Source organism: Pseudonaja textilis, chromosome 1 (genome assembly GCF_049901715.1).
Source record: "Pseudonaja textilis isolate UNSWEBS1 chromosome 1, rPseTex1.2, whole genome shotgun sequence".
In the NCBI taxonomy this organism is placed as follows: domain Eukaryota; kingdom Metazoa; phylum Chordata; class Lepidosauria; order Squamata; family Elapidae; genus Pseudonaja; species Pseudonaja textilis.
This window is the reverse complement of record NC_141990.1, coordinates 222,823,422-222,851,273: the sequence shown is the minus strand read 5'-3', so window position 1 is coordinate 222,851,273 and position 27,852 is coordinate 222,823,422. Positions and strand designations below refer to the sequence as shown.

The following is a 27,852-nucleotide window of genomic DNA, read 5'->3' as shown; positions in this document are numbered from 1 at the left end:
ACATTTAACTGAGACTCCTTTGAAATCTGCCTTTTAGATCTTCATAGACAAATAATATTATAACTGAAATGTTAAACAAATTTGTCACATAACAGACTGATAAAAGCTTGGGTGCTTCAAGTAGGGAAGAGCAGTTTGCAACCCCTAAGCTAAAATGCATTGTAATTTGCAAATATCCTTTTCCCCCATGCTGCTAAGCTGTAGGCATAATTGTGTTTCCTAATGTGCACTCACTCATGTTTGTGATAAGTTCTCCATCATTAATTCATTCTTTAGCCAATTGTATCATCACCCACAATTCCTTTGAGAACTGGAGTGCGGTACATACTATGTAGAAGCTGTAGAAGAGTCTTAAGAGTGATTGTCTTAGCAGCCATCTCATCATACCTTTCCAGTAAATAGCTAAGGCCTCAACAAGATCACCAGCTTTAACCATGCAGAAAAATCCATTAGATTTCATAAGACTCCAGGCAGACCTCCCCAAGTGATTCTCCATTCATGAAGCGAAAGACTGTCTGAATGGTATGAGCCCAATAATAAATTCCCATAATAAATTCATCCTACTATGACTATTTTTATCATGATAAAAAACATGACAACATCCAAGGACAAGCTTTGTGTGCAAATGGATGGCAAATCAGTACAGCCTCATTTTTTAAAAAACTAATATTCAGTCATGTCCAATTCTTGGAAACTACCTGGACAAGTCCCTGGACAAGTTGTCTTGGCAAAGTTTTTCAAAGGTGGTTTGCCATTGCCGCCTATGACAGAGAAAAAGTGACTGGCCTATGGCCACCTGGCTGGCTTTGTGCTTAAAGTAGGATTAGACATTACAATCTCGCAGTTTCTAGCCTGATGCCTTAACTAAAATACTAAACTAACTCTCTCCATATTGTTATGGATGCCATGAATTCCTGAGCTGATCTAATATAATTTTAGCATGGAGGTTCACTTCCCCAGGACACATTGTTCTGGATTCTGCAACACCACTACTAAAATTATCTTAGCTGACTTATTTAGAAGATGGTTGTACATAGATGTGTACAGAGTAGCTCTTATTTTCAAAACGTCTTGTTCCAGAGCATCAGAGTACCTCTACATTCCATTAATTGAGGGTATCCAGGAGCAGTTATGTTTCCAGGCCTCATATACTTCCTGTGAATTTATCTTTTCAGAAGAGTGCAGTACATCTTTCTTGTATTTACCTCATTTAACAACATCCTTATCTTGCATTGGTTTGTAAGTTTAAAATATTTTCCAACTAGTATCATTTGATGTAGTTAGTTTGTCAAGAGAAGACCAAACCCTTCCAGAGTTTGCTTTTCAAGTCCCATCTCCTGTTCTAAAAGCTCACTTTAGACTTTCTAATTCAGTTCCAAATTCCAGCATGTAAGAAATAAACTTTTTCTATAAGTGCACTCCAAAACCAAATGATGAAGAGATGGAGTAAGTCTTCTTTTCTCCATCCAGAGTCAGGTATACTATTAGGTGCAATAAAACAGATACTTCAGACATGCATAGTTTGACTTAGTATGTATGTGAACTCAGTTGAAATTTTATCAGGTTCAGTTTGAGTTGCAATTCCTTCTTGCATCCAAATGTGAAGTCTAAAGGAGTCTTGTCTTCCTTAATATCTAGTAGAGTTAGTATTTCTACCTTTCCTAATTCTTTCTTGCTAGTGAGATTTTGTTTCTACTCATTGGAAAGTTGTTCTCCATTGTTGAATGACTCATAACACAAGGACTAAGTTTCTCTCCTGGCAGTGAGCCCTGAGAGCAAGTTCCAACATGCTGTGACCATGGCAAACATTGTTTGTCTCTCCCTCCCTCTACTCAATAAAATGTAACCAGGTTCTGTTTCCATTAGATGGACACTGCATTCTGAGGTGATAAGGTCTGAACTTCAGAGAATAAGGTGGAACATAAAAGAAAAGTAAGTGTACTTTTCATAGAAATGCAAGAGGCAGAGGACAGCCTCTTATTAGGCACCCCTCAAAAAGCTTTCCTTTATGTCATGATGTATATTATAGTTGTGTACTCCTCCTTGTAGATTACAATGGGTAGAGAAATAATCTGGCTAAGTTTTTCCTATAAAAATTAAAGCTGTAGTACTTAGAAAATTCATGTATTTATTTGAGTATAACTTTTATAAGCTAAAGACCACTTCATCAGATATATGCAATATTGAACTCAGTTGTTCATATGAGCATGTAATGAAGAGTAATGGGAAGTATGCAAAATGTTGGTATAGAGAAAAAATATTGAGCAGTGATTTTCACAAACACACACTTTTGATATTTTTGCCTCTTGTCAAAATATATTTCCTTTTTGGGGATAATATTTTATTTATCTAGATTATGAAAATGTAATCCAGTACTTTATATACATTGACTGATTTTTAAACAGGTGTAAGATTCTTTGTTATTTTGTTTTGAGGAGGATTTTTTTTAATGTGGGTGGAGCTCTCCCAATTATTCAAAAGAAAAAATGGTTTTTTTGTGGGTATATACAATAAACCTTGCCCAATGATTTTTTTTTTCCCCTCAACAACTTTCCTTTCTCCTTTCTCAGATTGCCTATGGCACCTGTGGAAGTCCTGTATACCATTCTTCAAGATGAGATCCAGGCCTTTGAGAAGCATATAAGAAGTTGCCAGCAGGCTTTTGACATTCACACTCTTTACAATGTATTGTTGCTACTGCTCCATGAAGATGATGGTGTAGTAGAGATTCACAGTCTCCAGCAGCTGGAAAAGCTTGTGGAGTCCAAAGAATGTAACAGTGAGGACGTTGTGAGAATTACAATAAGTGAGGATAAATCTGACATTGCCAGCTACATTTCTTGGTTTGTTTCTTACGTGAGCTACCTAAGTTCTTTGAAAGAAGAGTTTGATGCCAAAGTTGTGTTTCCTTTGTGTGAGAACCTATATGTTAATGATGACTCACTGGATGGGTTGCCTTTAGGATTCATGAAAGGATGCAGTCCTCATGCCACAGTGTCAATAGCCCGTACAGCTAGGCAGCTGTTTGCCCTCAGAAGGAAATGGGCCTTGCTCCTGAAAAAGGACTCACTCTGTGAGCAAGCCTTCTACCCCCAGAGCCTCCTTGATCTGCAAGGTTTTGCTTACATCCATCCCTTTGTGAAGATCTTGAGGCTAGTCCCAGATCTTTTTCATAAGAGCTTAGCAGCTGCTGAGCTTACTAAGCAGTGGGTGAAATACCATGCCAGCAGGCATAGCCCCCACCCAGAACATTCACATCCAGTTCTAATCCAGAGGTGTGATGACATAAGAGTGATGAAAGGCAGTCTGGCCCATCCCTGGCATGGTGCATCCCTTTGCCAGTCTGAACTACCTCTAAACCATCATGACTGTATGAAGACCTTGCGGCCATCCAAAGCCAACAACAACAAAAACAACATGGACACGTATAAGACAACAATTATCCAAGAAAGGAATCAGCTTCAGGAGACCTATGGAGAGCTCCTGTCTCTGCTCTGGCGGGAGGAACGTTCTTGGACACTAGAAGGAGAGGTTCAGGAAGTAAACCAGAGGATTTCGGATCTGCATCTGCAGAAAGAGACCAAGGAAAGTGAACTAGAAGCCCTTGAGCAACAACTCAAGAAAGGCAACTGGAACGTGTCTAGAGCACAGTGCCAAAAAACCCTCCGGGAGCTGGATACATTACAGAGACAGCTTAGGTTGGAGAACTATCACAAGAACATCTTGCAGAGAGATTGGCTACTAGAGTTGGAGGTCAGGCCAATCCTTATACGACCAATTTATACAGTAAGAGTCTAGGTTAATAAGTTGTGGCTAATGAAGGATGGTCACAGTTCTACCAGCTCTGGAACAAAATGCAGGTCTTCCAACAGCTGTGGGGAACTGGGTCCTGAATAAATTAAAAAGGCAGTGTACTATATTTGGAGGGAATAGAGGCCTTTTCCTATTACATTAATGATCTTGTGTCAAAGAATGGAGGAAATGAATTGCTTTTGTTAGGTGTGGCTGTTAGGCAAAAGGGGTTCTTCTGTATTACTTAATTCTGCTATCATGTGAATGATTCATGTCATTTTGGTTTGCCTTCCAGTTGCAGGAGCGCTGCCAGAAACTTATGAGGCTTTTGCAGGCCGAGGAAGAGATTCAACATGATCTCCTGCCAACAGATAGAATTGATTCACACACTTCCTGCAACTCAGTGGGCCTGAACATATTGAGTTCTTGTCCTTGAGAATGAAAGGTGCTCTAGCCTACAAAGATACCGTTAATGTAAATTTGGTTTCAGGGGAAATTCCCCATCTCACTTTCCCCCACCTTTATACCACATAATATAATCACCTCAGTCCTAGCTTCGTAAGCTGTATTGTAATGTGTTTTACTGCCATTGATGATTGTCTGGAAGCTGGAGCTGATGCAGACTTAGTAATGCATCCCTTATCAGGAACGTAGATAACGTAATGCTATACTATATCTTTAAAAGTCTGGTCAATAAGACTAATGGCGAAAGATGCTAGGAATTATAATTCAATAACTACTTATGTTTCTCACCCCTGATAAAATAATTTATGTGCCTGTAGTAATTCATGGTTGGTATCCTTGATACTTTGGAATGATTGACCAAAATATCCAAAATATCTTATCATGAAGTCTTGCTTATTGGAGAATGAACCCAGATTTCTCATGTCCTGGAGAAAAAACCTACTATTTCAGCTATTTCAGCTGGAACATGCAAGTGTTCCAGCTTACGACCACAACTGAGCCCCAGAATTTCTGTTGCTAAGCAAGGCAATTGTTAAGTGAATTTCGCCCCTATTTTACGAGCTTTTTTTTGCCACAGTTGTTTAGTGAATCACTGCGGTTGTTAAGTTAGTAATGTGGTTGTTAAGTGCACCTGTTTTCCCCTTTGACTATGCTTGTCAGAAGGTCACAAAAGGTGATCACATGACCTTGGGACATTGTGTCCATCATAAATATATGCCAGTTGCCAAGTGTATGAATTTTGATTACCTGTCCATGGGGATGCTGCGTAGTTGTAGGTGTGGGGAATGGTCATGAGCCGCTTTTTCAGTGCTGTTGTAACTTTGAACAGTCACTAAATAAATGGTTATAAGACTACCTGTAATTCAAATTTGCAAACAGTTCATGTGGTACAGAATAATTGCACAATTGTAAGACCCTTTTTGTGTTAAATGAAAGTAGGACTGCTTTGCTGTGATTGGACAAGTCTTTTTTTTTCTCCTGGAATTCTACAATAGGGAGTTTATCGAGGGGAATCTTATTCTTGGTTGGGAGTGCAGTGTATGCTAAGTTTGTGAAACTGGTTTTGCAATTGAAATGACCACTTCCTTGGTATTAAGGAAGTGTTTTTCCAGGGCAGAATTTCATCCACCAAAAGTCTTTTTGGTTGAGCAAAGGAATGGAAAACAGGAACTGTGTTCTGGAAATAACCAAATCTCAAACAAGAAGCATGGACATTGATGAAATCAGTCATGACTTAAAGTCATGGCAGTCAAAAAATTCCTGAGCTAGCTGAAATAGAGACACACATTGCTGACAAAGTTCAACTCTTAGTTTGGATCTGGAGCATTGGGGTATTCTGGGATTTACTTCTGCATCTGGGATGACTAGAAATATTCAGTGGTCTTATTCGAGCAGGTTGCTGCTGTTCCAATTTTTGAACCTCATAGTCATCATAAATGCAAGCTGTTATTGCTTCTTGCAGAAAGGGTGACCCAGTAAGTTCCTAGCTCAGGTGAGAGCAAATCAGGAGTTGCATACTGTCTTGTAACACTCCAGAGTTTGCATTCTTCACATCCTTGAGTCAGTAGAAAAATATGTTGACCTAAATGGTGTTATCCCCATAGGATTTAATGCAGTTAAGTTTCAAGCAGTGATTGGTGGATTCCAGATTTCTTTTCGTCCTTTATCCGGCATCATTTGCTAAGCAGAAATCCTCCTTCTCATCCAGAGAACCATACAGTGAAGTGGGGTGAAATTGGCAGGATTTTGCCTTCGTTCAAATTTCACCTGAGCTATAGTATATAATACTCTATAAGCAAACTACCATAATATATTTGTAATCTTACCAGCCCTCTTGTCTATAATATGGAGTTAATAATATTGGCTAACTTTGCAGTTCATCAGGTAAGTTTAATAGGATGTGCTTTGAACTTACAAACTCCTACATGGTGCTTCAACCGAGAAGCAAGAAGGAAAATGATGAAACATGCATTGTGGTATTGCAATATAAATTCTACTCCTATAGAATAACGGAGTTGGAAGGGACCTTAGAGTTTTTCCAATTCAAGCCCCTGCTCGGGCAGGAAAAACTATACCATTTCAGGCAAATGGTTGTCCAATTTCTTCCTAAAAACTTCCAGTGTTTGAGCATTCACAACTTCTGGAGGCAAGTTGATCCACTGATTAATTGTTCTGTCAGGACATTTCTCCTTAGTTCTATGTTGCTTCTCTCCTTGATTTGTTTCCATCCATTGCTTCTTGTCCTGCCTTCAGGTGCTTTGGAGAATAGCTTGACTCCCTCTTCTTTGTGGCAACCCCTGAGATAGTGGAACACTGCTGTTATGTCACCCCTTGTCCTTCTTTTCATTAAACTAGACATACCCAATTCTAGAAACAATTCTTTATATGTTTTAGCCTCTAGTTCCCTAATCATCTTTGTTGCTTTTTTCTGTACTCTTTCCAGAGTCTCAACATCTTTTTTATAATATGATGACCAAAACTGGATGTGGGGTCTATGACAATTCATCACAGCCAACTCGCCACAGGACAACTCACCATGGCCAGCTCCCTATAGGATAAGAGTTACACTAATATCAAAGCTATGGTAGAATAGAAGAATTACAGAAGGAATGCATAAGGAGTGTCAGAATAAAATGTGAATGACAAAAATAAAATATTTTTTTATTTATTTTAAATTATTAACTTGAATTGTTAAATTGTCCCACAGTTAGTTATCCCATAGTGAGTTGGCCGTGGTGGTACATTGTCCCATGACGACTTGGTTGCAGCGAGTTGGCTGCAGCGAATCATCCCATTTCATTCCAAGGGTCATCTTACCAAGGCATTCTAAAATGGTATTGACTCCTTTTACACTTGCATTGTAATGTTGCACACGAGTAAGGGGCAGAGCATGCATTGTGATTGCACTTTTTTTTTCTGATGAAATATTAACTTGCGAAGGTTTCCTGGTACGAATGCTGGTATAGTGATTAAGGTGCTGGCCTAGAAACAAGGAGATTGTGAGTTCTAGTCCCACCTTATGCATGAAAGCTGGTCAGTCATTCTCTTCTTTCAGCCCAACACTCCTCACAGGTTTGTTGTTGTTGTGAAAATAGGGGGAGAAGGGAGCATTAGAAATGTGTGCTGCCTTGAACTCTTTGTAAAAGGGGGGATAAAAATGAAATAAATAAATAGAAAACTGATACTTAGTTGATTATGTTCTTAATAATTTAGAAATTATTTCACAAGTGTTTGCTGCTTTTCCTAATAGTAAAATTTGCCAAGAAAAAGAGAATTAGGGGCTTTGGGGCACATTGAAGTTTGAATGAAGTTGTCTATAAAACTTGGGCCTAAATGTATTTAATTAAGAAGTATGTTTTATTTAAAGTAGAAGTGTTTTCTGTAACAAAATTAAGGCAGGGGCCTGAAGAACACTTCTAGAAGGATCATGTGGAGTATAGAAATGCAGGAACACTATTTCACCCTTTCCTCTAGTCTGTTTCTTTTCACAAAGTCCCAGTGATTTGTTTTTAATTTCTGGTTCCTTATTTGGGGCGATCTTCTAAATTTTGCTTACATTATAAGCATTCACATAGTATGTACAGTTGGAAGCTTTTGCACCCATACTATACCTATCTTGAGAAGACAGCCAGGCAGACAGATAAAGATGATGGATGGATGGATGGATGGATGGGTGGGTGGATGGAGATAGATGATGTTACTTTTTATATGGAGTTGTGCATTTGTCTTTTCTTTGATCCTACACTGGAGTCCATTTTAAATGAAAATTAGAGTACAGTTTACTGAACAGAAATAAATGGACAGGCATAGCTTCTTTGGTGAGGGAAGCAGAACACATGCTATGCCTGCATAAAATCAAGAAATTGAATTCTGTGTTTCTAATTATGAGATTTCTGTTGGCAAGCCAAGGACAGGTGTCTGGATGAAACATCTGAGAGGCAACAACAGTCAGAGCAGATTATTCGGATCTGATGTCAGAAACAGGAACATCTTTCGTTTATTTATAACCTGGACCGAGGTTTAAGAAACACAAGCACAACCTTGCTAATAATCATCTAAAGAAGAGGAAACTCAAAATGCATGCACATGTGTGACAGTGGAAAGGGTCAACTTTACTTGAATCCTTTTCTTTAATTCTACTTGAATGGTTTTTTTGTTTTGTTTTTTGTTTTGCTGGATTGTCCATTTCAAGAGCATATAAAAGGAACCAGGCACAACATACCAGTGAAAGGTTTATTGGTGCAGCCATATCCTTCCTATTACATTCAGAAGAGTTGCATTGGGGTCTCGGCCCCGACAGTTCAGATTTGCTACACAGGGCACAATGGAGGTCACTGTCTGTGGGTGGGGTAGGCTGGTAGCCAGCTGGGAATGAATAGAGGAATATATTTATATATATGGCCTCATGACAATCCAGCCCTCAACAGGTAACCCCTGAGGTAGGTGGATAGGGACAGCCTCCATTTTACTAACAGAGAGAGGCAGTGGAGCAGAGTGGTGCCATGAACCAAATACTTATGCCATATGGTTTGCTGCCTCACTAGAGGCAAGAGTCAGGGTTGGCCTTTTGTGTACATCTTTTATTCCACTTACATAAAACAGATTTATGGAACAGGACTTCACAGTTCACTAGAGTCCCTGCATAATGACCCAGTAGGATGGCATTGCTGGAATCTTGCACTGAATTTGTGCTTCGTGGTGTTTGTCCATATGTTTGGCCTATGAATCAAGCACAAATGCAATGTACATGACTGAATGAATGCAACTGAAAAGGGAGCAGGCTTTTCAAATTCTAAAAGTTCAAATTTAGTGAGCAAAGCTAATGCATCTTTTGTGCAATTAAGCTCTGTCACAAAAATCTGATCTTTATATGGTAACTGTAGAAAAAAGGAGCAGGACTAAATGAAAAGAGAACTAGGCAGTTGTCAGTGGGATATACGAGGATGATATGGGCCTGAGAAGAAGGCAAAAGGGTTTGGGGTCAGGTAAAATCCAGAAGCTAGAAACTATTGCTTTGACATATCAATTGGCAAATGAAGACAATCCTTTATCATTATAGCAAGCTTGTACAATACAGTGGTTCAGAACTACAAATGCAGAATATTTTAGCTCTCCCTTCGAGACACCTTATTCATTAATTGTCAGGGCCAAACCATCAGTAGCTTTTCTGAAGAAGTGACTCTGTTGGCCCAGCTAGGGCTGCTTAAAGAAATACTAAAATGAGCAAAGCAATGACCATAGAGAGACTAAAGAACAAAGCAAGAGGAGCAATGAAAGTAAAGCATGGAAGAATCCTAAGTGGAAAGGAGGTGACTGAGTACAACAAGCAGGCTTGATGGATCAGATAATTAACCAGATTAGATTTCAGCCTTAGCTTTGGAGATTCTGAGTTGTCTGGCTGCATGTTTGACTTTCTTTGCAAGAGGGGAGAAAAACAGCATGAGAATACTGTAAAATCGTTTTGGATGGTCTCACTTAGAACCATATCCATCGTTCAATTTTCACTCCATCATTAGTCAGTTTGTTCCTGATATCCAGCCTGTATCATCAAATTTTACCTGCATTTCTTCCTTCCCTGTGTGAATGGATTTGCTTCCTAGATCACCCCAACACTTTGGACAACCAAGGAAACAGCAAACATAGGCACAGTACTTGCCCAAACTGATGCACGTGCCCACGAATATTGCACAAATACCACATTCCACTTGCTGAACACATCATGGTACTGAAAACCTTGCTGGCACACATTGCAATCTGTGATCTCCAATAGTCCTTATTGCCATTCCTCAAAAGGAAAGGATCAAAAGTTCCCATAAACATGAAATCCCAGGCAAGGATATCATGCAGAAGAGCTGATGAAGCACTCTCTCTTAAACAGTCATGTGACTGAGTGGCTAAAGTTCAATAAGGAAACACCAGCTGTTCTTCCACTTCCTGCTACCACCCCAGAAAACTCTTAATTCTGAAATAAAAGCATTGCCCTTAACATTCCAGAAGGTTTACTTGCCTCTTCCTTTGTTAACCTGCTGCTATTTTTCCCACTGCAAAACAGTTAATCTGCTTGACTTCTCTAGACAGGAGACTAATAACAACTGGCTAAGGTGTCTACGTATTCAGGTCAATATATGGCACAGCACTACAACAAGGTCTGTTCAGAAGGAGCATGGGTGACAGTGGCTGGAATTATACTCTGTGTCTGTCCATAAGAAGGAAGCAACTCCTCTTGCTCTGCTGTGCCCAAATTCTCTTCTGGTCTGGAGCTTCTGGGAGGGTTGTGACTCAGCTGCCAATTCGACTAGACCTACAATCAGTTCAAAAGCCACTGCAGGAACAGCACAAGGAGAACAGCTTATCCCACAATGCCAGGAAAGAACCAGTAGAAAATAGCAGCCTGCTCATACTGGCATGTGAAGTTCATTGTATTCATCTCGTCCATCTTCATCAAAGTTTGGTTCTGCATCCTCTGAGTCTAGCTGTAAGTGAGAGCAAAGAGAGGAATAAGTATCCATTCAATCACAGGGGATATCTCTGTTACAAGTCAAAAGCCACAGGGCACCGGGGAAGACATCTGGGGAGATGCATATCTGCTATTCTAATGGAGTAAGGAAGGGAAACATTAAATTGCTTGTTCTTCCTCTTCAAGTGGTACTTCAGTGGGATACTTTATAAAGCATTTTATCCATTTGAGGAAAGTAAATGTGCATAATGATCAAATAAAGATGATTTCTCTTAATATCTTACCGCTTTCAGTTCTCTTTCATGGAAGAAACGTGGCAAAAGGTATCTCCGTAGAGGAACTGTCATGATCAGGACAAATGGGAAAGCCAATGATGCCGCTGTGGATTTTACCACCCATAGCAATACTATGCAGGCTAGTTGGATGCATGTGAAGAGATTCATTCGCCAAGTCTTCACCTGAAGGAAAAAAAGGTGTTACGAGAAATCTTGTGCACCAAAGCAACAACCTGCTCATACAACACAAAAGTTGATAACAACAAAAAAAAACCACCAGATCTTGGAAATAATAATATCATGAAAAATCAACATCTGCCTATCCCATGTCCTTGGGAAGGACTCAATAGGAGGATAAAAATGTCAAATCCAGTCTGAAATCTGGTTTGACTGTGCAATGAACCATAATAATAATACATTTATATGGTGCTTGAGCCCCAGTAATTCTCAGTGAAGAAAATTATAGGAAAAAGATAACAGAAATAGGAAACATTAGACAATAACAATTATTAAAACACACACAGTCTCAATATTCTTAATAAAACACCGTTGTTTTTGTAATACCATCCCAATCTCCATTCACGACTTCCACCTGCAGACATTCTTCACCTTGCCATCCAATGGATTCATTCTTTACCTTCTCAATTCCCCTGAAGGTATCCTACCTTGATAACATAAACGTGATCAGGGTGATGCTTGGATGGCATGAAGATAAGGAGGAGACGTTCATATAACTGAATGCCAGTCAAAGATGTCACGCCCATATACAGAAAAACCCCAAACAGCACAGCCAATGGAATCTGACGCAGTATACTTCCCATGGCAATGGAGAGACCTGCAAATAGCACAGAATGTTCCATTTCCTTTCAAAAATACCAATGTAACTATAGTGAGAACATGACAATGCCTAAAATGGCACACATAACTTTCCAAGGAATTCAGAAGAATGGAGCTGGCAGAGATATACAGATACAGTGGTACCTCAGTACTTGGCTACTTCAAAACTCATCAAATTTGGTACTCAATGCATTTTGATTGAAAATGTTGTCCCGGTACTCAGTGTTTGTTTGGTACTTGACACTGCAAAAGGAAGTAGGGGACAGCTGCAGGGGGCTATGCTGGGAAGGTTGCTGACATAGGAAAAAGGACATATAGGAAGTCCTTCCCAGCCGAAACAAAGTGTCACGTGGTAAGTCACATATTAGTTTGATATTCATCCTCTTTAGTACTCATCGCGCCTCCTGGAATCAAGTAAGGGTGAGTGTAAATAGTCCTCAAGTTATGACCACAATTGAGCTCAAAATTTCTGTCGCTAAATGAGACATTTGTTAAGTGAATTTTGTCCCATTTTACAACATTTCTTGCCATATCTGAATCATTGCAGTTGTTAAGTTAGTAATATGGTTATTAAGTGAATCTGGCTTGCCCATTGATTTTGCCTATCAGAAGGTCATAAAAGGTGATCACATGACCCTGGAACCCTGAAACTGTTATAAAGATAAATCATCTGCATCTGAATTTTGATCACATGACCAGGAGGATGCTGCAACGGCCATAAGTGTGAAAAATGGTCATAAGTCACTTTTTTCAGTGCTGTTGTGACTTCAAACAGTCATTAAATGAACTGTTGTAAGTCGGGGACTACCTGTACCAAGGTACCACTGTATAGAGAGTCATAGTTTTGGAAGGCAGAAGAAGATCTGCTGATTTTATTGTTTCTATGATTTTGACCAAATCATCTGCTCAAACCTCCAATCAAAATATCTATTAGACAGAGTCATTAAACAGAAGATGATGGGTCAGCAGATTAATCTATCTTCATCAAGTGAACATAATCACAGAGAACATCTTCCTCTAAGAGAACCTCACCAACAAGGCCAGCGATGAGCGCTCCTGTCACACGTTGTTCTTTCACTTCCTTGATTTTTGGCTTCTCACCAGGTGCTATGGCCTTGCTCATTACAGTAAGGGCGTTGACATGAGTGATGGAACGGACGGTGGCAGCCGTGAGCCAAGGCAATCCCAAAAGGGCACAAAGTCCTCCCATTGTTCCAATAAGCAGCAAATCAAGATGGAAGCCTGACCCCTTCAACAGCTTCCGTTCCTTCTTGCTGACAATCAGACTACAAAAAAATAAAATAAAAAGGCAACAGAACATGTGTGAGTTTCAAGAACACCCTAATACTGCTTTGCTTTACTAAGGGAAATATAAAGAAGCCATGATCTTAAATGTTTTGTAACAGCTTTTTTTTAGTTAGAAAAGAAACTGGGCACATTGGTAATAAATGAAAAAGCAGAGCCAGCAATTAAGCTCCATACTGCAGATGAAGGTTCCTGTATAACATGCACATAGTAGCTACTGGAAGCAATGGGAACATTCTTGTGCAATGAGGACAGTAAGAATTTCTAAAATCCTCATTGCCTTGATTCTGACAGCCTCACCATTTCCAGTGATAGAAAATGTGATTTTTAGCATTTTCTTAGGACTCACAGGATGATAAATATGAGTAACCCAATCTATAATATAAAGGTCTGGCACTTACGTGGTGATCTGGGTTTCCATAAAGATAAGGATGAAGACCAGTAGTGCAGGAATGGCAGAAGCAAACATCATCCAGAGTGGGAAAGCCTGCTGGCTTCCTAAGGGATGGATGAACCAGCCCCGTTTATCTGGAGCTGTAACTGACAGCACCGAGGGCACATTCAACTTCTGTAAGGAGAGCATAACATATCAACACACCAAATGTTAACATCAGCATGAGATAATAGCACATATTTTAAGTTGTTAATAAACCCTAGCCCTACTTGTGTTGCTATGCGTGTACACTATTTAATCCAGGGATTAATTGTTTGTCTTCCTAACAGAAGTCAACTGGGAGGAAGAGCAATCTTACATGGCTTAATTCCAAAGTTTTCCTAAGTAATCCCAATAGATAATATTTCTGCATGTGTAGTTTTCAGCCTTAAATTGGTTCTGTATGTTTAATCCCAACTTGATACATTTTGCTATAACTATGAAATCTAGGTGGGAATTTTAGCTTTTAACTGCACTAAAGACATGCCTGTTTCTATCACCCCAAATATTCTAACTTTCCAGATTCACACCACAACGTAGCATTTGGTGCTTTTTGGAAGTCCAGACAAACAAGTAATAGTTTGTCCTTAGATGACTCCTTGTTTAACAAAACCTTCCACTGAAGCAGAGGTCAGCTGATCAATACATCACACAACATGATTGAAACACTCTTTATTTTCTGCATGGCAGCCTTCTCAACCGAATGTTGATTAAAAAGCATAAATTCAGAGTTCTGCACCCACAAGATTAACTCCAAGTTGATGGAATTAGCTGAGATGGCCAAACTGACTGCTTTGATTAAAGAAAAAAAAATACAATTACTTTTGTTTCCTGGAAACTTGGAAATTACTTGGAAACTGCTTCTGGACTTTGTGCTTGAGGTGGAAAAAATATGAAACTTTGATTTGGGGTTTTATCGATTAATAGGCTTGTTGTTATAGAAGTGGGTGGTTTGTAATATTATTATGTAAAAGTAAAAAACTAAAAACTAAAAATTGAGGTTTTATGTTACTATCTTATTATTCTATTGGACCAAAGGGAGTTGGAAGTCAACGCCTTTTCTTTCTTTTTTTCCCCTTGCCCTACACTTTTCCCTTCCCTTTTCCCTGTCCTATTTTCCTATTATTTTCTTTTGTACTTTGTATTATATATTATAAACTAATAAAAAAAATTAAAAAGCAAAAAGATTAACTCCAAATGTCTAGAAAAATCAATGTATTTTAGTTCCCATGAGGTGGTGAATATTCGGACAAGCAACACCAACCTGTGTATACGTATCGGTAATAGTATAGTCTACCAGAACCATGATAAGTATGGAAATAGGGATTCCAAAATCTCCAATGATTCTCCGGGCCTATAGAACAAATATGGGAGATAACAATGAATATAAGACAAGTTGGAGATATTTCTGGGGGATAAAATTTACCTTCTGAACCCAATTTTTCCCAACTTCTGAAGAAATGCCCCTTATGACATAGGGGCATTCTAAGTAAAAATACAGTGATTCTAAGTAAAAATACATTGATAGGGCAATATTACACCTTCTGAAGGATAATGACTACATCTTTAATATTCTATATCTCTTTATCTCTACATTGCCAGTTCCATAGAACCTACCTGACCAGGTTCAAGATGATTTGTTTTGAACATTCTTCAGGTTTAAAACAACTGAGGAGCGTTTTCACTTTTAAATATAGTGGAAGTTGAATACCCAAGTTTCTATAGGGACAGATTACAACTGAGCATTGCAGGGAGAAGAGAAGATTCCATAGCTATGATTTTGGCCAAGCTAACTATTAAGAAATTACACAAAGAAAGACTACTTCATCTATTATTTGTGGAAATCCTAATTTCATTGGGAATCAGAATGAAAAAGACAGATAATTCAGCTGAAAGAGTTGCATGGGAGAAAACCCCAATACATTTTTACTCAGAACCAGATCCTAGGTTTATTACCTTTCCTCCCAAAAAACGGCTGTTCTTAAACTTGCGCATAAAAAAGGCAATGAAAAATGTTCCCAACATGAGGATGAGGGATAGAAGGGCTGTGTTGGGTTGCATTCGGATATCAAGGGCTGTAGAATCGGCAGGTAATATGCTAGTATTCAAATTTCTTTGAAGATTTGGTGGATAGAATCGCAGCAAAGGATGTTCTGCAAATATCTGGGAACACAGTATAAGGAAGAAAGGCATTTACTACTGGATCACTCCTTTCAGCCACAGAAACTATACCTGTTAAAACCTTTTATTTAGAGCCAGGATGACATGCGTATTGGTTATTTTAAACTGAATCTGACAGCTGATATAAGCAGCTAATCACAAGCTGCTTTGGAGAAAACTTACCTTGTACAGCTTGTAGAATGTTTCATAAATGAAGATGAGGGAAATGAGGAAGGCAAAAATCTCCTGGGTGAATGGTGTGATATAGCGCACTAAGAAGCTGCCTTCAGCAGCTACAATAATGACAATGAAGACTATGAGCCAGAAGCCAATCCACACCCGACCTGTCAAATACTCGATGTTCTGACTCTGACAAAACTGGCAAAAAAGAAAAAAAGGGGGGGAGCTTAGAGACATTACCCAAGTCTGCCTTCTCACCTTGCATGCTTTCTTAGCCTGTCCTCAACAAGCCTCCGTAATATGATCTCCTAATTTTCTGTTGTTTCAAGAAGGCAACACTAATTGAAGTTTATCAAAACAGTGCATAAGGTTAGAAACAATATAAACTCTAATTTGTATTTGGAGGAAGTTTCAAAGAACCCACAGTGGGTTCCACATAGCCTACTTCCCAATATCCACTGTCTTGTTCTATTAATCTTATTAGGCTGCTTTGAGATAGAATTGCAGATTATTTACCCAGCCTCCCTCCCAGTTTAATACAATATATAGAATACTACCACATGATTGCTAAGCCTGGTGAAGTTACAGAGAGACCCTGTAAAATTTTTGTAGGCAAAGCAGTAACAAAAACAGCCATGTTGGTAGTTGATTAAGATGCTTGGCTATAAAAATTGAATAAATATATAAATTGTTGCAGTATACTGTTATCAAGCAACACACTACCATCTTAGCTAAGGCAATGCATTTATTTTAAGTTATTAATTTGAGACCAGTGCTCTTATCCTAGGTACAATTTGCTGAAGTATGAATGCACAACAATTGACAATTATTAGAACTATTTGTGGAGATTAAAAAACTGTTTTTTTTAAATAAGCAACCATCACTAGCTTTAAACAGGCCAAATCTAGATGTTACTTGAACAGCATAATGGCTTCATAAAAACATGCTACTGGAAAATATCAAGTCTTTGTGTAGTATGACTGCTATATGTTATGAAGTAAAAACACCAACATTGGTAGCTAATTTTAATGAGATAGTAAAAATAGTTTCAACATAGGTGAGAAACACTTCATACAAATCACTTCTCACATGTCTTATCTGTTCAGTATTTTGACAGCAACTGTAATACCCAAATAATGTGTGAAATAGACTATGGATGAGCTTTACACACATGTGCGCGCACACAATGAAATACTATAGAAATACATCAGAAGCAATATGTGATACCAGAGATTATTAAAGTAATAAGCAAGGAATTATTTTTAGATACCTTGTAAAAAGCTTCTTCAAAGACAAGCAGGGGCCCTGAGAAACCAATGATAAGGAGTGGCTGTGCACTCAGAAGTGAAAAGAGCATGCCCAATACTGATGTGGAGATAATCAATTCTGAAACACCCATGAGACCATCTGTCTTCTCACCTGTAAAGAGAAAGCAATGTCTTTAAGATATACTGCAATGTTGCAGTTATAAATATCAATGCAATTTCTTTTCACATCTGGGGTTTAAAAAGAGGAAAAAAACTTTTTTTTCTCAATTGCCACTGCTAATGAGTCCTTCCATACATATCTATTCTACTTTTACACCTGGATTCTGGAATAGATGAAATAAGGCCCACAATTGCATTTGAAAAGAGACATACACACAGAAACACGCCACCTCACCCCCACCCCCCGCCGAACTAAGTTCTTATATCACACTAAGTCTGATTTATTTAAGCACAACTTGTTGAATAAGATTTATTGCCTGGGTCTATATACTGTGTTATGATTCATGGCTAACACACCACAATGGCTATAAAAGTCAAACCAAATACACAGTATTATGGCTTAATGCAATGTATGAAGCTATTCTCTATGCATAATTCTTAGGGCCAAACAACTGATGCTCAATCTGTTCCAGAAAGATCTCTACTGGCTCTGGAGAGGACCGACAATAACTAGTTACTTATGAGCAATTATGATTTTACAGTGGCCATCTGTGAATTCACACATTATAGGTTTTATACCTGTGCAATAAGCTGTCAGGAATGCTTCAGAGCTAATTTTTTGGCAACCCATGTTACTCTTTAGATAGAATTTTGATCAAAAGGTGCTTTTTCAAGAGGCAACTGGACTTTTGGGCTTTTCTTTGAAGACGTTTCGCTTATCATCCAAGAAGATTCTTCAGCTAAGAGCTCAGAGCTGAAGAAGCTTCTTGGATGAGAAGTGAAACGTCTTCAAAGAAAAACCAGAAAGTCCAGTTGCCTCTTGAAAAAGCACATTTGGAACAATAATGACCTGGAATACCTGAGAATCCCAATAGACACTTAGCTCTGGAACCAGAGGTGGTATTCAGCAGGTTCTGACCAGTTCTGGAAAACCGGTAGTGGAAATTTTGAGTAGTTCAGAGAACTGGCAAATACCACCTCTGACTGGAGATTTTACAGTATCCTTCCCCTGCCCATCAAGGCACACCCACAGAACCTGTAGTAAAAAAATTTGAATCCCACCGCTATCTGGAACATTCCAAAGTATAGGGGAAAATCCATATGTGTGAATTAGACAAAGTCTCTTGAAAAAAAAAATTAGAATAGAACTTGATTGACAGATTTTGAACTTATTTATTCTGCAAAATCATGTCATTTGCCTACCTGATTCCAAGCGAACTGATTTATTCTGCAAAATCATGTCACTTGCCTACCTGATTCCAAGCGAACTCAGTGCAGTGGTATCAACCTTTCAATTCTTTAATCAGAGGTGGATACCTTTTTTTCTTTCAACAGCTCCCTTTTTTGGGATTAATCTGTAGATACGTGCATGGCCATGGAGGGGCTTAAGCAGGGGGAGGTGGCTAAAGCCAGTACTCTAAAGGGCTACACATAACTCTGTTTCCATTTTGTTGCCCCCTTTTTTTATCTCTTCCCCATTCTCCAATCCAACAAAAAATTTCTTGCCAGAAGTCTGAATAATTTGATTACAGAAATTTTATGGTTGTTGAAATTTGTTTATTTGTTAATAAAATTTATTGGCTGCCCAGGGTAAGTTACTTATATGCATTCATTGGCTTCTAGCACCTTGATCACTACTCCAATTCTCCTTCATTTGTCTATAAGAAGAGATTGAAATTGACTTCTCTCATTTGCTGCCCTTATCCTTCCCCAGTTTGGACTCTTAGGTTGTTTGCTAATGGAAATCCCATTTTAGCAACATAAGGGGTGATAAGAGTTTTTGTGGTTGCCATAGAAGATGAGACATGCAGTAGACTAGAAAGCCCTAGAGCCAGGCAGGGATGAAACAGATCAAAGCCAAGCTCATCTGAATGCAGCAGAACCAAATGGAACCTGTCCACTAGACCAGCAGCACAGATACAGGCGCATGAACCAACCCCAGTCACTCAGCTAGTAGAAGCAAAATGTTAACCTCCTGCTCAACATCTTGGGCAGCATAGAAAGACAGGAACCAGCTTGAGCAGAAAATGTGTGGGGAAGTGGGAGATGAGTAAAAAGGAGGGCGGACTTGTTACCTAGCAGTCCCCCAAAGGTGATGGCAGGAGAGAGAGCAGCGAAGTAGATGAATAGCACGGCTGCGAGGCACTGGCTGTGCAGGGCATCTCTGAGGTCACTCAGATACTTGGGGTACCTGCGCTTTATGTCCCGCACCAAACCACCAAAGAAAATGCCGGTGCGCTTCAGAGGGTCATCCTCCTCCTCCTCGCCCTCTTCTTCTTCTTCAGCTTTCACCTCACATAGCTCTGGAAAGGCATAAATAGAAGAGCAGGGAAATGGTCAGAGAAGCTGAAACAAGACACCTTTTCACACTAATATCCTACTATATGTAATCAGACAGGTGCTTGGATCAAAATTTCCCTTATTTGCTTGTACTAATTGCCACAAAGTCTGCCTTCAACATCTACTTTGTTACTGCATCAATTTTTAACGGCATTACTGACATGTCAAATCATATCTCACCCATTCTATTCTAGCCACAGTATGAATCAGAGGAATTAGATACAATAGGCAAAGACAGAAGAGACCTTTGGATTCCTGAAAGTTTGTTTCTTTGAGGGACTTCTTCTGGTCCCGCTCTCTTCTCTTCTTCAGCAGCACTTTCTGGAAGGTGGCAATTGATCTGAGCAAATCTTTCCCTTCTACTTCTGATGGAGGAATGACAATGCTACAGTCTAGGAACTCATTGATGGCATTAAGCAGATCTTGGCGGTCATCTGCCATGTAAGCAGCTTCATGGAAATGCTACAAACCAATGGGAAAACATGGTGAGACACAGACAGCATCTTTATACCTGTCCCTGCCCACCCTAATATTACCGGTTAGTGGTGTAGTCCTCAACTAAAGATAAATCCCTCAGTGCATTTTCAGTGAAACAGTACAGCTGGTTTTAATTACCATTTTGATCCTATTTTGCCTTTTGGGGAAAATGTGTGTGTGTGTGCATGCGCGCACGTGTGCATGTACATACACATGCATTTCTTTAAAATATTATTACAGTTCTTCTAAGTTCTTTAACGTTAGCACACAAGCAATTAAATATAATCTTGATTCCAGTAAGCGGACAATTCATGGATTGACACTAAAACATTATTTGGTGCTGAGGTAAAATATGTGATCTCCCAGTTGTTGCTGAACTCCAATCTACAGCAGCCCCAGTCAATTTATCAATAACATGTTAGGAATATTAGGAATTACAGCTCTGAAATGTCTATGGTGATACTGATTTCCCATCTCTGTTTTAACAGTCCTTTCTATACAGGTTATAATAAGGTTCATACTCAATTGTTAAGCATGAACTTGTTCTGTGGTAATTTAATTTTTCTGGTTTATCTTAAATTTTTAAAATGCTGTTTTAAGTCTTGGGGTGGGAGAGGGAGGCAAGTTTTTTTTCCCTTTGTTTTAAAACAGAATATCTATTCATTCATAAATATAGTGTGATTTTATATAAAATTAAACATTTAGAAAAACTATAAAATGGTTCTGGTCAGTTTGGTAGTACATTTACATCAAATAAAATAAGCTACTTCAGAATGAATAAGCAAAATGTTGAACAGGTAGAAAAAACTTTTAGAAATTTTAATACTGGCACTTTAATTACGTTAAACAGAATGTGGATAAATTATTACTAAAAGATTCATCCACATGAAAAACATTGCTGAAGGAAAATAGGAGGACAGAGTTCGCGCACAGCACATGCTACAAAAATGAATTGCTCAACAGAGCTGGCCGGACAGGAAATGGGGTGAAATATACGTGTTATGATAGTTTACTTTTCAACTTCTCCTGTTACACCCTTGTGAATATTGGGAAGGACAAATATTTCACACAAAACTTACAACTGAATAGGAAAGTAGAAACTAAAACATAGCTGCAGCTCTAAGCCAGCTTTTATTAAAAATAAATTTCATCAAAAATTAACGCTATCAAAATCTGTGTCGAAAATTAAGGCCATCAAAATCTCCATCAAAAATTAACTTCAAAGGATGTAAGCTTAACTTGGAAAAGGTAGGGAGGTTAATATAGAATGAATTGTTGTTGTTGTTTTCTTAAAACTGCAGTAACATCTGGAGCATTTTTTTCCCTTCCATACTCTGCAGTTTTGCCCTTGACATGTAGTTTATATCATTCCCTATACCCCTTCATACGACCAGCATCTCTACTAATGCTTGAGCTTGAGCCTGAACCAATAGCCAGATCTTTACCTTGTCTGACATGAGAGTAGAGATTGAACGGCCAATCTCATGGTAATCCACATTGGACTGACTTGGCCCTAGCAAAACAAAGATGAAGCGAACAGGAATCGGAACTTCCAGAACTGATTCCAGGAACACAGCTTCATTTAAACGGACAAAAGCCATTGATGGTTGTTCGAGAAATTCAACACAACCTATGAGAAGAATAAATCCAGAGTTATTGGATCCGTGTAGAATTTACAAGTAACAAGACACATAAGTCCCAGATAGGGAAGTCCAGGCAGAAAGCACTGAGCATAGTCAGCTTCATGTTACATTTAGTGGTGTCTTACTACTTCAATTGCTGTTAATACAATGTCTGTGACTACTAGAAGTAGCTCAAGTTCAAAGTTAGCAGTTACTGTCCTATTTTTTTGAAAGTTATATGAAGATTAAATTTAAAAATAATAATCTTCATCAGTGTGCAACTATATTCTGATCCAAAAACAAATGCAAGAAAGCCAATTCAGAAATTTCATTCCCCCCCCACTCCATAAATAAAGGTAACTAAGAAGGAACAGAAGCTATGCCAATCTTAGTTTTTCTCAGTTAAGAATTTCTGAATTTCCGGTTGAGGAGCTAAGATTTCAAAATGATCTCATGGTTAATAGGTTACTGGCCAAAGTCTTACTATATCAATGGAACACAAGCTGAGCCACAGCAGTTAAGCAAATATGCACACACAGAGATTGATAATGCTTGTATTCTGGCTTTAACATGATGCTTTTAGTCAGGCATAGATATTAGTGGGACTATGCTTAGCTTCCTTCCTATATCTTATGCAATAAGCCAGTGGTAATGCAGCTGCTACTGCCAGTAAATGATTGTGGGTTTTTAAAAATGTGCTCTCTTTCCCTCCTTTCGTCTAGTTACTTTGATATGAGCAGTTTGTGCTACTTATTGGCTTCTGTACTGATAAGACTGTTCTATTTTATTTTATTGGTTTATATTTATATACTGCTCCAATCATGCCAGACTCTGAACAGGTTATACACATCCCAGAATGGAGTAAAGCAAAACATGACAACATAAACATAATTGGAAATACCATAACTACACTAATTGCATGAGCCCTCCTCAAGGTATTTTGCACTTTGACTTAGGATTCCTTACCAACAAGCACTACGGTGGCCTCAGCATCATCAGGAATCTTCTCCATCAATTTGATGTACTTGCCACGATGTCCCTCAGAGCTGTGAAGGTGCATGTTTTTCTGTCCCAACAAGAAATATCTGAATTAGCCTGAATTACCCTGTGATGATTTTCATACATCATGTAGCTAGAACAGCCCCTGACTTTGTGAAATGTATAACCTACACTCTAGTTACTAAGGTCTTACAAGGTACAGACTTTAATCTCTTACTTTTCTACATGTTTATTTAAGGTAAGTCTAAAGACTGTTCCCCTTACACATTTATGGATTTGTTAATTAATTAATTAATACATCTATTCAATTTATTCTCAGAGCCATTATATTATACTAATTACTTACTCTCTTTAATTTAATGACCTACTTTCTCCATATACTCATATTCTTGATTAAGTCACTTCTCAAAATTCTTATTCCTTCTCCATGACTAGCAGAAAAAGAGTAAACTATGGAAGGCCCTGAATATGTACAATTTTGTACGAGTGGTAAAATCCAGGTACAAACTTTTTAAAAATTATTTTGTTTGTTTGCTTTCAGTGCACACATATCAGTTCATAATTCATATACTTACTTTTCTTGAACTTAAACATCACTGTAAATTAGTTTTACAGATAAATTCAATCTGATCCTTTAATGGGCAGAAGGAATAATCTGAGGAACAGGAGAAAGAGCCACTACCAAGATACAGTCAGGTAAAAGAAATCTGAGTGTGAGTCAGAATTGTAAACTGAGAAAATCTCAAAAAGATAAAGAGATGAACTGGGGAAGTGCATTCAGACTTGCAAGGTTCATGCAAAGATAATCTTTGCAATGAATTTACTACTTGTAATAAAAATAGTATTAGCCTCTATGACTTAGGTTTCCTAACCTAGTCTATCTTGAAGGGTTGACATATCCTTTTTTAAAACTCACCTCTCTGTACTCAGGGTCATGGATTCGTGGTTCTGTCATCTCAATCCTCTCTTCTCCCATCAATGGCATGCAAGTGTCAATTGTGTGATTGTGATTGAGATGATGATTTCCCACTATAGAGTTCAGGCTGGAATTGGAATGGTTCCGGGGGAAGAATGCCTCCTTCTCATCATTGGGGTGGCTGAGGAAATAATATGGATAACAAAGAAGCTTAAGAACCCTGGCCTAATTTCTCTGTCTAAACAGTTGCTCTTCAAATATTTGTCCTAAAACCTGACTGAAGAAAAAACATTGTTCACTCTTGTTGAACAATGGTTTTTCAGCAAAAACAATGGTTTTTTTAAGAAGCAAATCTCTGCTCATCTACGGTACTTTCCAGCTCCCCTATATATTATAATATTCTGATTTTCCTACTTGTATGGAGATTTGCTGGAACTTCATATATGTGATTTTTTTTCCTATTTCAAGCTAGCCAGTATATTCGTACATCCTTTCTTCAATAACTTCTTTAAGGAATCACCAAAAACATTATCTTTTTCTCTTCAACGGCCTCTTAACATCCCTATGACCTTGCTTAATTGTTAGGATATAAATTTTTGTACTATGTCATAGTTACTTATACTTCAGTAGTTCTTTCCTCTTCTATTGTACTTTATTCATAATTCCAATTAACTGTGTTTTTAGGTTTACCATTCTGCACCACACCACCTACCTATGCTTAAGCAGTAGGGCCCTCAGGACATTGGCTCTGTCTTCAGCCTTGATCTGATCTGAGATTATCATTGTTTCAACCACCAGATGAGCAATGCCTGGTAATGTTGTTTGTTCCAGGTCCAACAAAACAGCTCCTGAGATAATAATGGAAGGGGGCACAGGAATTATTTCACAGACAAAAATTTTCTCAAGCAGATTGTCTCCTTCTATTCTTACTTCTCTTATTCTTCTTTAGCAAAATTCTTGCTATATCGAATTCTTACTATGTTAGCAGAATATCTGCAAAATAGGCAAGTAAAAGCTTTGAGAAGCATTGTCCCTTCATACAAATGTATATGTCTTGTGAGAAAGATAAGTAAAAGCAAAGCGAACATTTAATGGTTTAATGTATCATTAATAGATTTAATGCTTTAGTGTCCTTTTCTTATTCTAATATTACACTTTATGTTATATTCTGCTACAGGACTAAGTTGATAATGACTACAACCATTGGTCATTTTTTCTCTTTGATGAATAAGTTAATTTCAATGCTAAAAATTCTTCCTTCAACTTAAAAAAAGTATCTTCCTTTAAGTCACAAGGCAGCTGGGATGTTAATACATGTTTCCAGCCAAACTTAACTCATCAGGATTACTCACCATGGGCAATAGTCTTCCTGAGCTCCAAAAGGCTGCGAAAAGAAAGCGAGGCAACATGAGGTTTTCCCCAGCGTGCCGTATCCTCTTCCACATCCTCCTCAAATTTGATCCAGCGTGCTGTTTCCTTCCAGTGCATGTCCTGGTTTTTGTCCACTACTAATTCATTCAGCTCCACAAAAACCTAAGAAAAAGCAAGATAGTTAAATCCCAGTCCATTACCCTGTTTTCTGCTATTAGTTTATAAGAATGGCATTCGTAACTGCCCTATTATAAGATTGCTGCAAGGAAGAGATAGTGCCCTTTAGCTCTGCCCTGATGGTACCAGAGATTCTGTAGATCATACATGCTTAACAGCATCCAAAGTATAGTTCAAAAGGAAATGAGTGCCATTGACTATGTCCCCATGCCAATCCACTCATTCAAGTCTTAGCCACCTACTGGTTGGACAACTACAATGCACTCTATATGAGGCCAGGCTACCTTTGAAGAGTATTTGCAAGCTTCAACTGCCTTAAAATGTGCCAACTTGGGCATTTATAGGTATTTGTCCTTCAGTCCATGTGACATCTTTCCTTTGCAAGCTGCACTGACTACCAGGATGCTTTTGCATGCATTCAAGGTGCTAGCAGGTAGCTTTAAAGCCCTTCCTAGTTTGGAGCTAGGTTAATTATAGGAGCTACTGTTCCTAGTGGAGTCTACCCATCCTATTAGATCTGGCATTAAGCACATATTGAATGTAAAGAGAAAACACATTAAAAATGTATTTAAAAAAAAGATCTCGCAGGAGAGGCATCTCCAGGTCCCAACCACAAGACAGTGTTATCTGGCAGGAGCCAGGAAGAAGATCTTTTCTGCCATGGCACTTGTCATTTGGAACATCATCTTCCCAAGATTAGGCTTGCCCTGATTCTTCTGGCCATTCCAAAGACATTAAAAACTTGGCTCAGTTGTCAAGCCTAGGGCCCTGATGGTATGGGTGAGCCAGTTTCTTGACTATATTGACTGTAGGATGTTGTCATTGTTCTTTTTTGCTATTTTATAGCATTTGTTTATAATTATTGGTTGTGCTTTTATTTTGTTTTAATTGTTAGCCTCCCAGAATCATGTATGAGATGGGCGGCTATATAAATGTATTAAATATATAAATAAGTAATATGTACTGAGAATATGTATAATGTAAGACAAAGTAGCCTAGATTCACATCCTAAGTAGTTTGTAACTGTAATATCTAATCTCTTCCAATAGTGTGTTGGAGAGTTGCATTCCTAAAATTAGAGGATGAGTATAGAATAAAAGCTAAAATTGATTCTATAAGAGTTATATCTATTGCTAATTAAAGTTAACTAAAGCTGATACTATATTATAATTCTCTAGTTATGCATTTAATGATTCTCTCTTATTTCACATGAAATACTGTAATTTTCAGATTACTCTGAGGGATACTTTCAGGAATCATACTTGGCTCTTGGACTCTAGGCTGTACATTTCCAACTTATCTGTAACTTTCCCTTCCAGGCCATTTTTCTTCCCTGAACATGATCTTATTTTATTATTGGAGAATCAGATAGCAAAAATTAGACTGGGACTACCTGACTATACTGTAAAGCAATAACCCTGGTTACTAGGCTTACGCTAATTCCTATAGTCCAATTTTATCATCTCTATTGTCCCTGCTCTTATGTAAAGCCATTTACCAGTAAGCAATGAACTGAACAATGCATAAAGGTGCTGGTGCTATACATTGTGAGATTCAAAAGGAAAGGCTATTATGGTACCTCATGGGGTTTTCGGTCAAGTTTCTTCTTTTTCTTCTTTTTCTTGAAAGATTGTGAAGACAAAGAAGTTTTGCTGGACCTGTTGATTTGGCTCCGGGATGGCTTCTTAACCAAATGTCTCCTTACTCCTGGATTATCTTCAAAACGATGGCCTGGAATAAAGACAGGACAGGCCATGGGTACATATAACAGAAATGTCCTTCTACAACATGAATGTCATAAGTGCTCCATAGAAACAGACCTTTGTTAATGACTACAGAACTCAGGATTCATGAAATGTAGTTTCCATTTTAAATGCCCCATTTTCCAGGAATGCATACATATACAAATATGTAGCTTTTGTAATGCACGATGAAAACTCAGAAGAAACATGTTTTGCAACATTGGAACAGATGCAGAATAAATAACAATCAAATGCAGAATAAATTATAGAAATATATATTATTTATTTTATTTTTATGAATCACAAAACACCATTTTTTTCAGAGCTAAACCTGACAAATCCATCAGTTCATTTTACCCAGCACCTCCTACACGGATTAGCAATACTCTCAGTAGAATCTTCCCACCCAGACTAACTTTGTTGAGAGCTGCAAAATGTTATGAGCACTTGATTTTCATTTAAAGAAATTGATATTGCAATACAGGAATCCAACAAAAGCTCATTTTAAAAATCACTTCCCAATGCAAACAGGTGCAATTACAAGTGTCTGGCAAAACCCTATTTTAAAAATGCTATGTATAAGAATCTCCATGTGTTCCATGAAGCATAGCAGAACCTCTATTCCATTGCTATTTTTCTGGGTGCTACAAAGATAACAGGAAAATCTAAAGCAGAAGCATTATGTTGTCAAGCATTAACTTGGAGCCTCATCTATGGATGGAGAGAAAGAGTTTTTATAATGTATGTATCACCATAATAAGATTGTTATGGCATATAATCAGTTATATCTTAAATCAGTAATATTAAAGCATAGATAATCATTCTGTAAAATTAAAACATCTGGATAAATAAGAACTTTTGGTTTTGCAGATGACTA

The 27,852-nt window shown here is 38.2% G+C and overlaps 2 protein-coding genes across 4 annotated transcripts in view; one reads left to right on the top strand and one right to left on the bottom strand.

The window, feature by feature from the left end:
• The first annotated feature begins 1,722 nt into the window (after positions 1 to 1,722).
• LOC113441086 (uncharacterized) lies at positions 1,723 to 6,622 on the top strand. 2 transcript variants are annotated; one of them, XM_087920639.1, is made up of 3 exons: positions 1,723 to 1,932; positions 2,571 to 3,786; positions 4,088 to 6,622. In XM_087920639.1, exons 2-3 carry the CDS (start codon positions 2,578 to 2,580, stop codon positions 4,226 to 4,228), a joined length of 1,350 nt encoding a protein of 449 aa, XP_087776765.1. In that variant the 5' UTR covers positions 1,723 to 1,932; positions 2,571 to 2,577; the 3' UTR covers positions 4,229 to 6,622. The 2 variants fall into 2 exon arrangements, with proteins under 2 accessions (XP_087776765.1, XP_087776766.1); XM_087920640.1 differs by having other exon boundaries at positions 2,571 to 3,753; positions 4,088 to 4,369.
• Positions 6,623 to 8,476: 1,854 nt separating this feature from the next.
• SLC4A3 (solute carrier family 4 member 3) overlaps positions 8,477 to 27,852 on the bottom strand; it is a 44,351-nt gene continuing 24,975 nt past the window's right edge. For both annotated transcript variants that reach the window (XM_026707964.2, XM_087920638.1), the window contains 17 exons: positions 26,813 to 26,964; positions 25,038 to 25,218; positions 24,398 to 24,533; positions 23,686 to 23,866; positions 22,737 to 22,836; positions 21,594 to 21,778; positions 19,917 to 20,133; positions 19,407 to 19,634; positions 17,175 to 17,323; positions 15,908 to 16,102; positions 15,521 to 15,727; positions 14,829 to 14,918; positions 13,533 to 13,699; positions 12,859 to 13,112; positions 11,655 to 11,824; positions 10,999 to 11,172; positions 8,477 to 10,730 (listed from right to left, as the gene is read on the bottom strand). In XM_026707964.2, coding sequence (XP_026563749.1) covers positions 10,653 to 10,730; positions 10,999 to 11,172; positions 11,655 to 11,824; positions 12,859 to 13,112; positions 13,533 to 13,699; positions 14,829 to 14,918; positions 15,521 to 15,727; positions 15,908 to 16,102; positions 17,175 to 17,323; positions 19,407 to 19,634; positions 19,917 to 20,133; positions 21,594 to 21,778; positions 22,737 to 22,836; positions 23,686 to 23,866; positions 24,398 to 24,533; positions 25,038 to 25,218; positions 26,813 to 26,964 — 2,864 coding nt within the window. In that variant the 3' untranslated portion in view covers positions 8,477 to 10,652. The remainder of the gene's footprint in view (positions 10,731 to 10,998; positions 11,173 to 11,654; positions 11,825 to 12,858; positions 13,113 to 13,532; positions 13,700 to 14,828; positions 14,919 to 15,520; positions 15,728 to 15,907; positions 16,103 to 17,174; positions 17,324 to 19,406; positions 19,635 to 19,916; positions 20,134 to 21,593; positions 21,779 to 22,736; positions 22,837 to 23,685; positions 23,867 to 24,397; positions 24,534 to 25,037; positions 25,219 to 26,812; positions 26,965 to 27,852) is intronic.

Excerpts from the sequence above, each read along its gene's own strand:
- LOC113441086 (XM_087920639.1), top strand. The coding sequence starts at position 2,578 with ATGGCACCTGTGGAAGTCCTGTATACCATTCTTCAAGATGAGATCCAG. Across the intron at positions 3,787-4,087 it reads TTATACGACCAATTTATACA|TTGCAGGAGCGCTGCCAGAA; the intron begins GTAAGAGTCTAG and ends TTTGCCTTCCAG.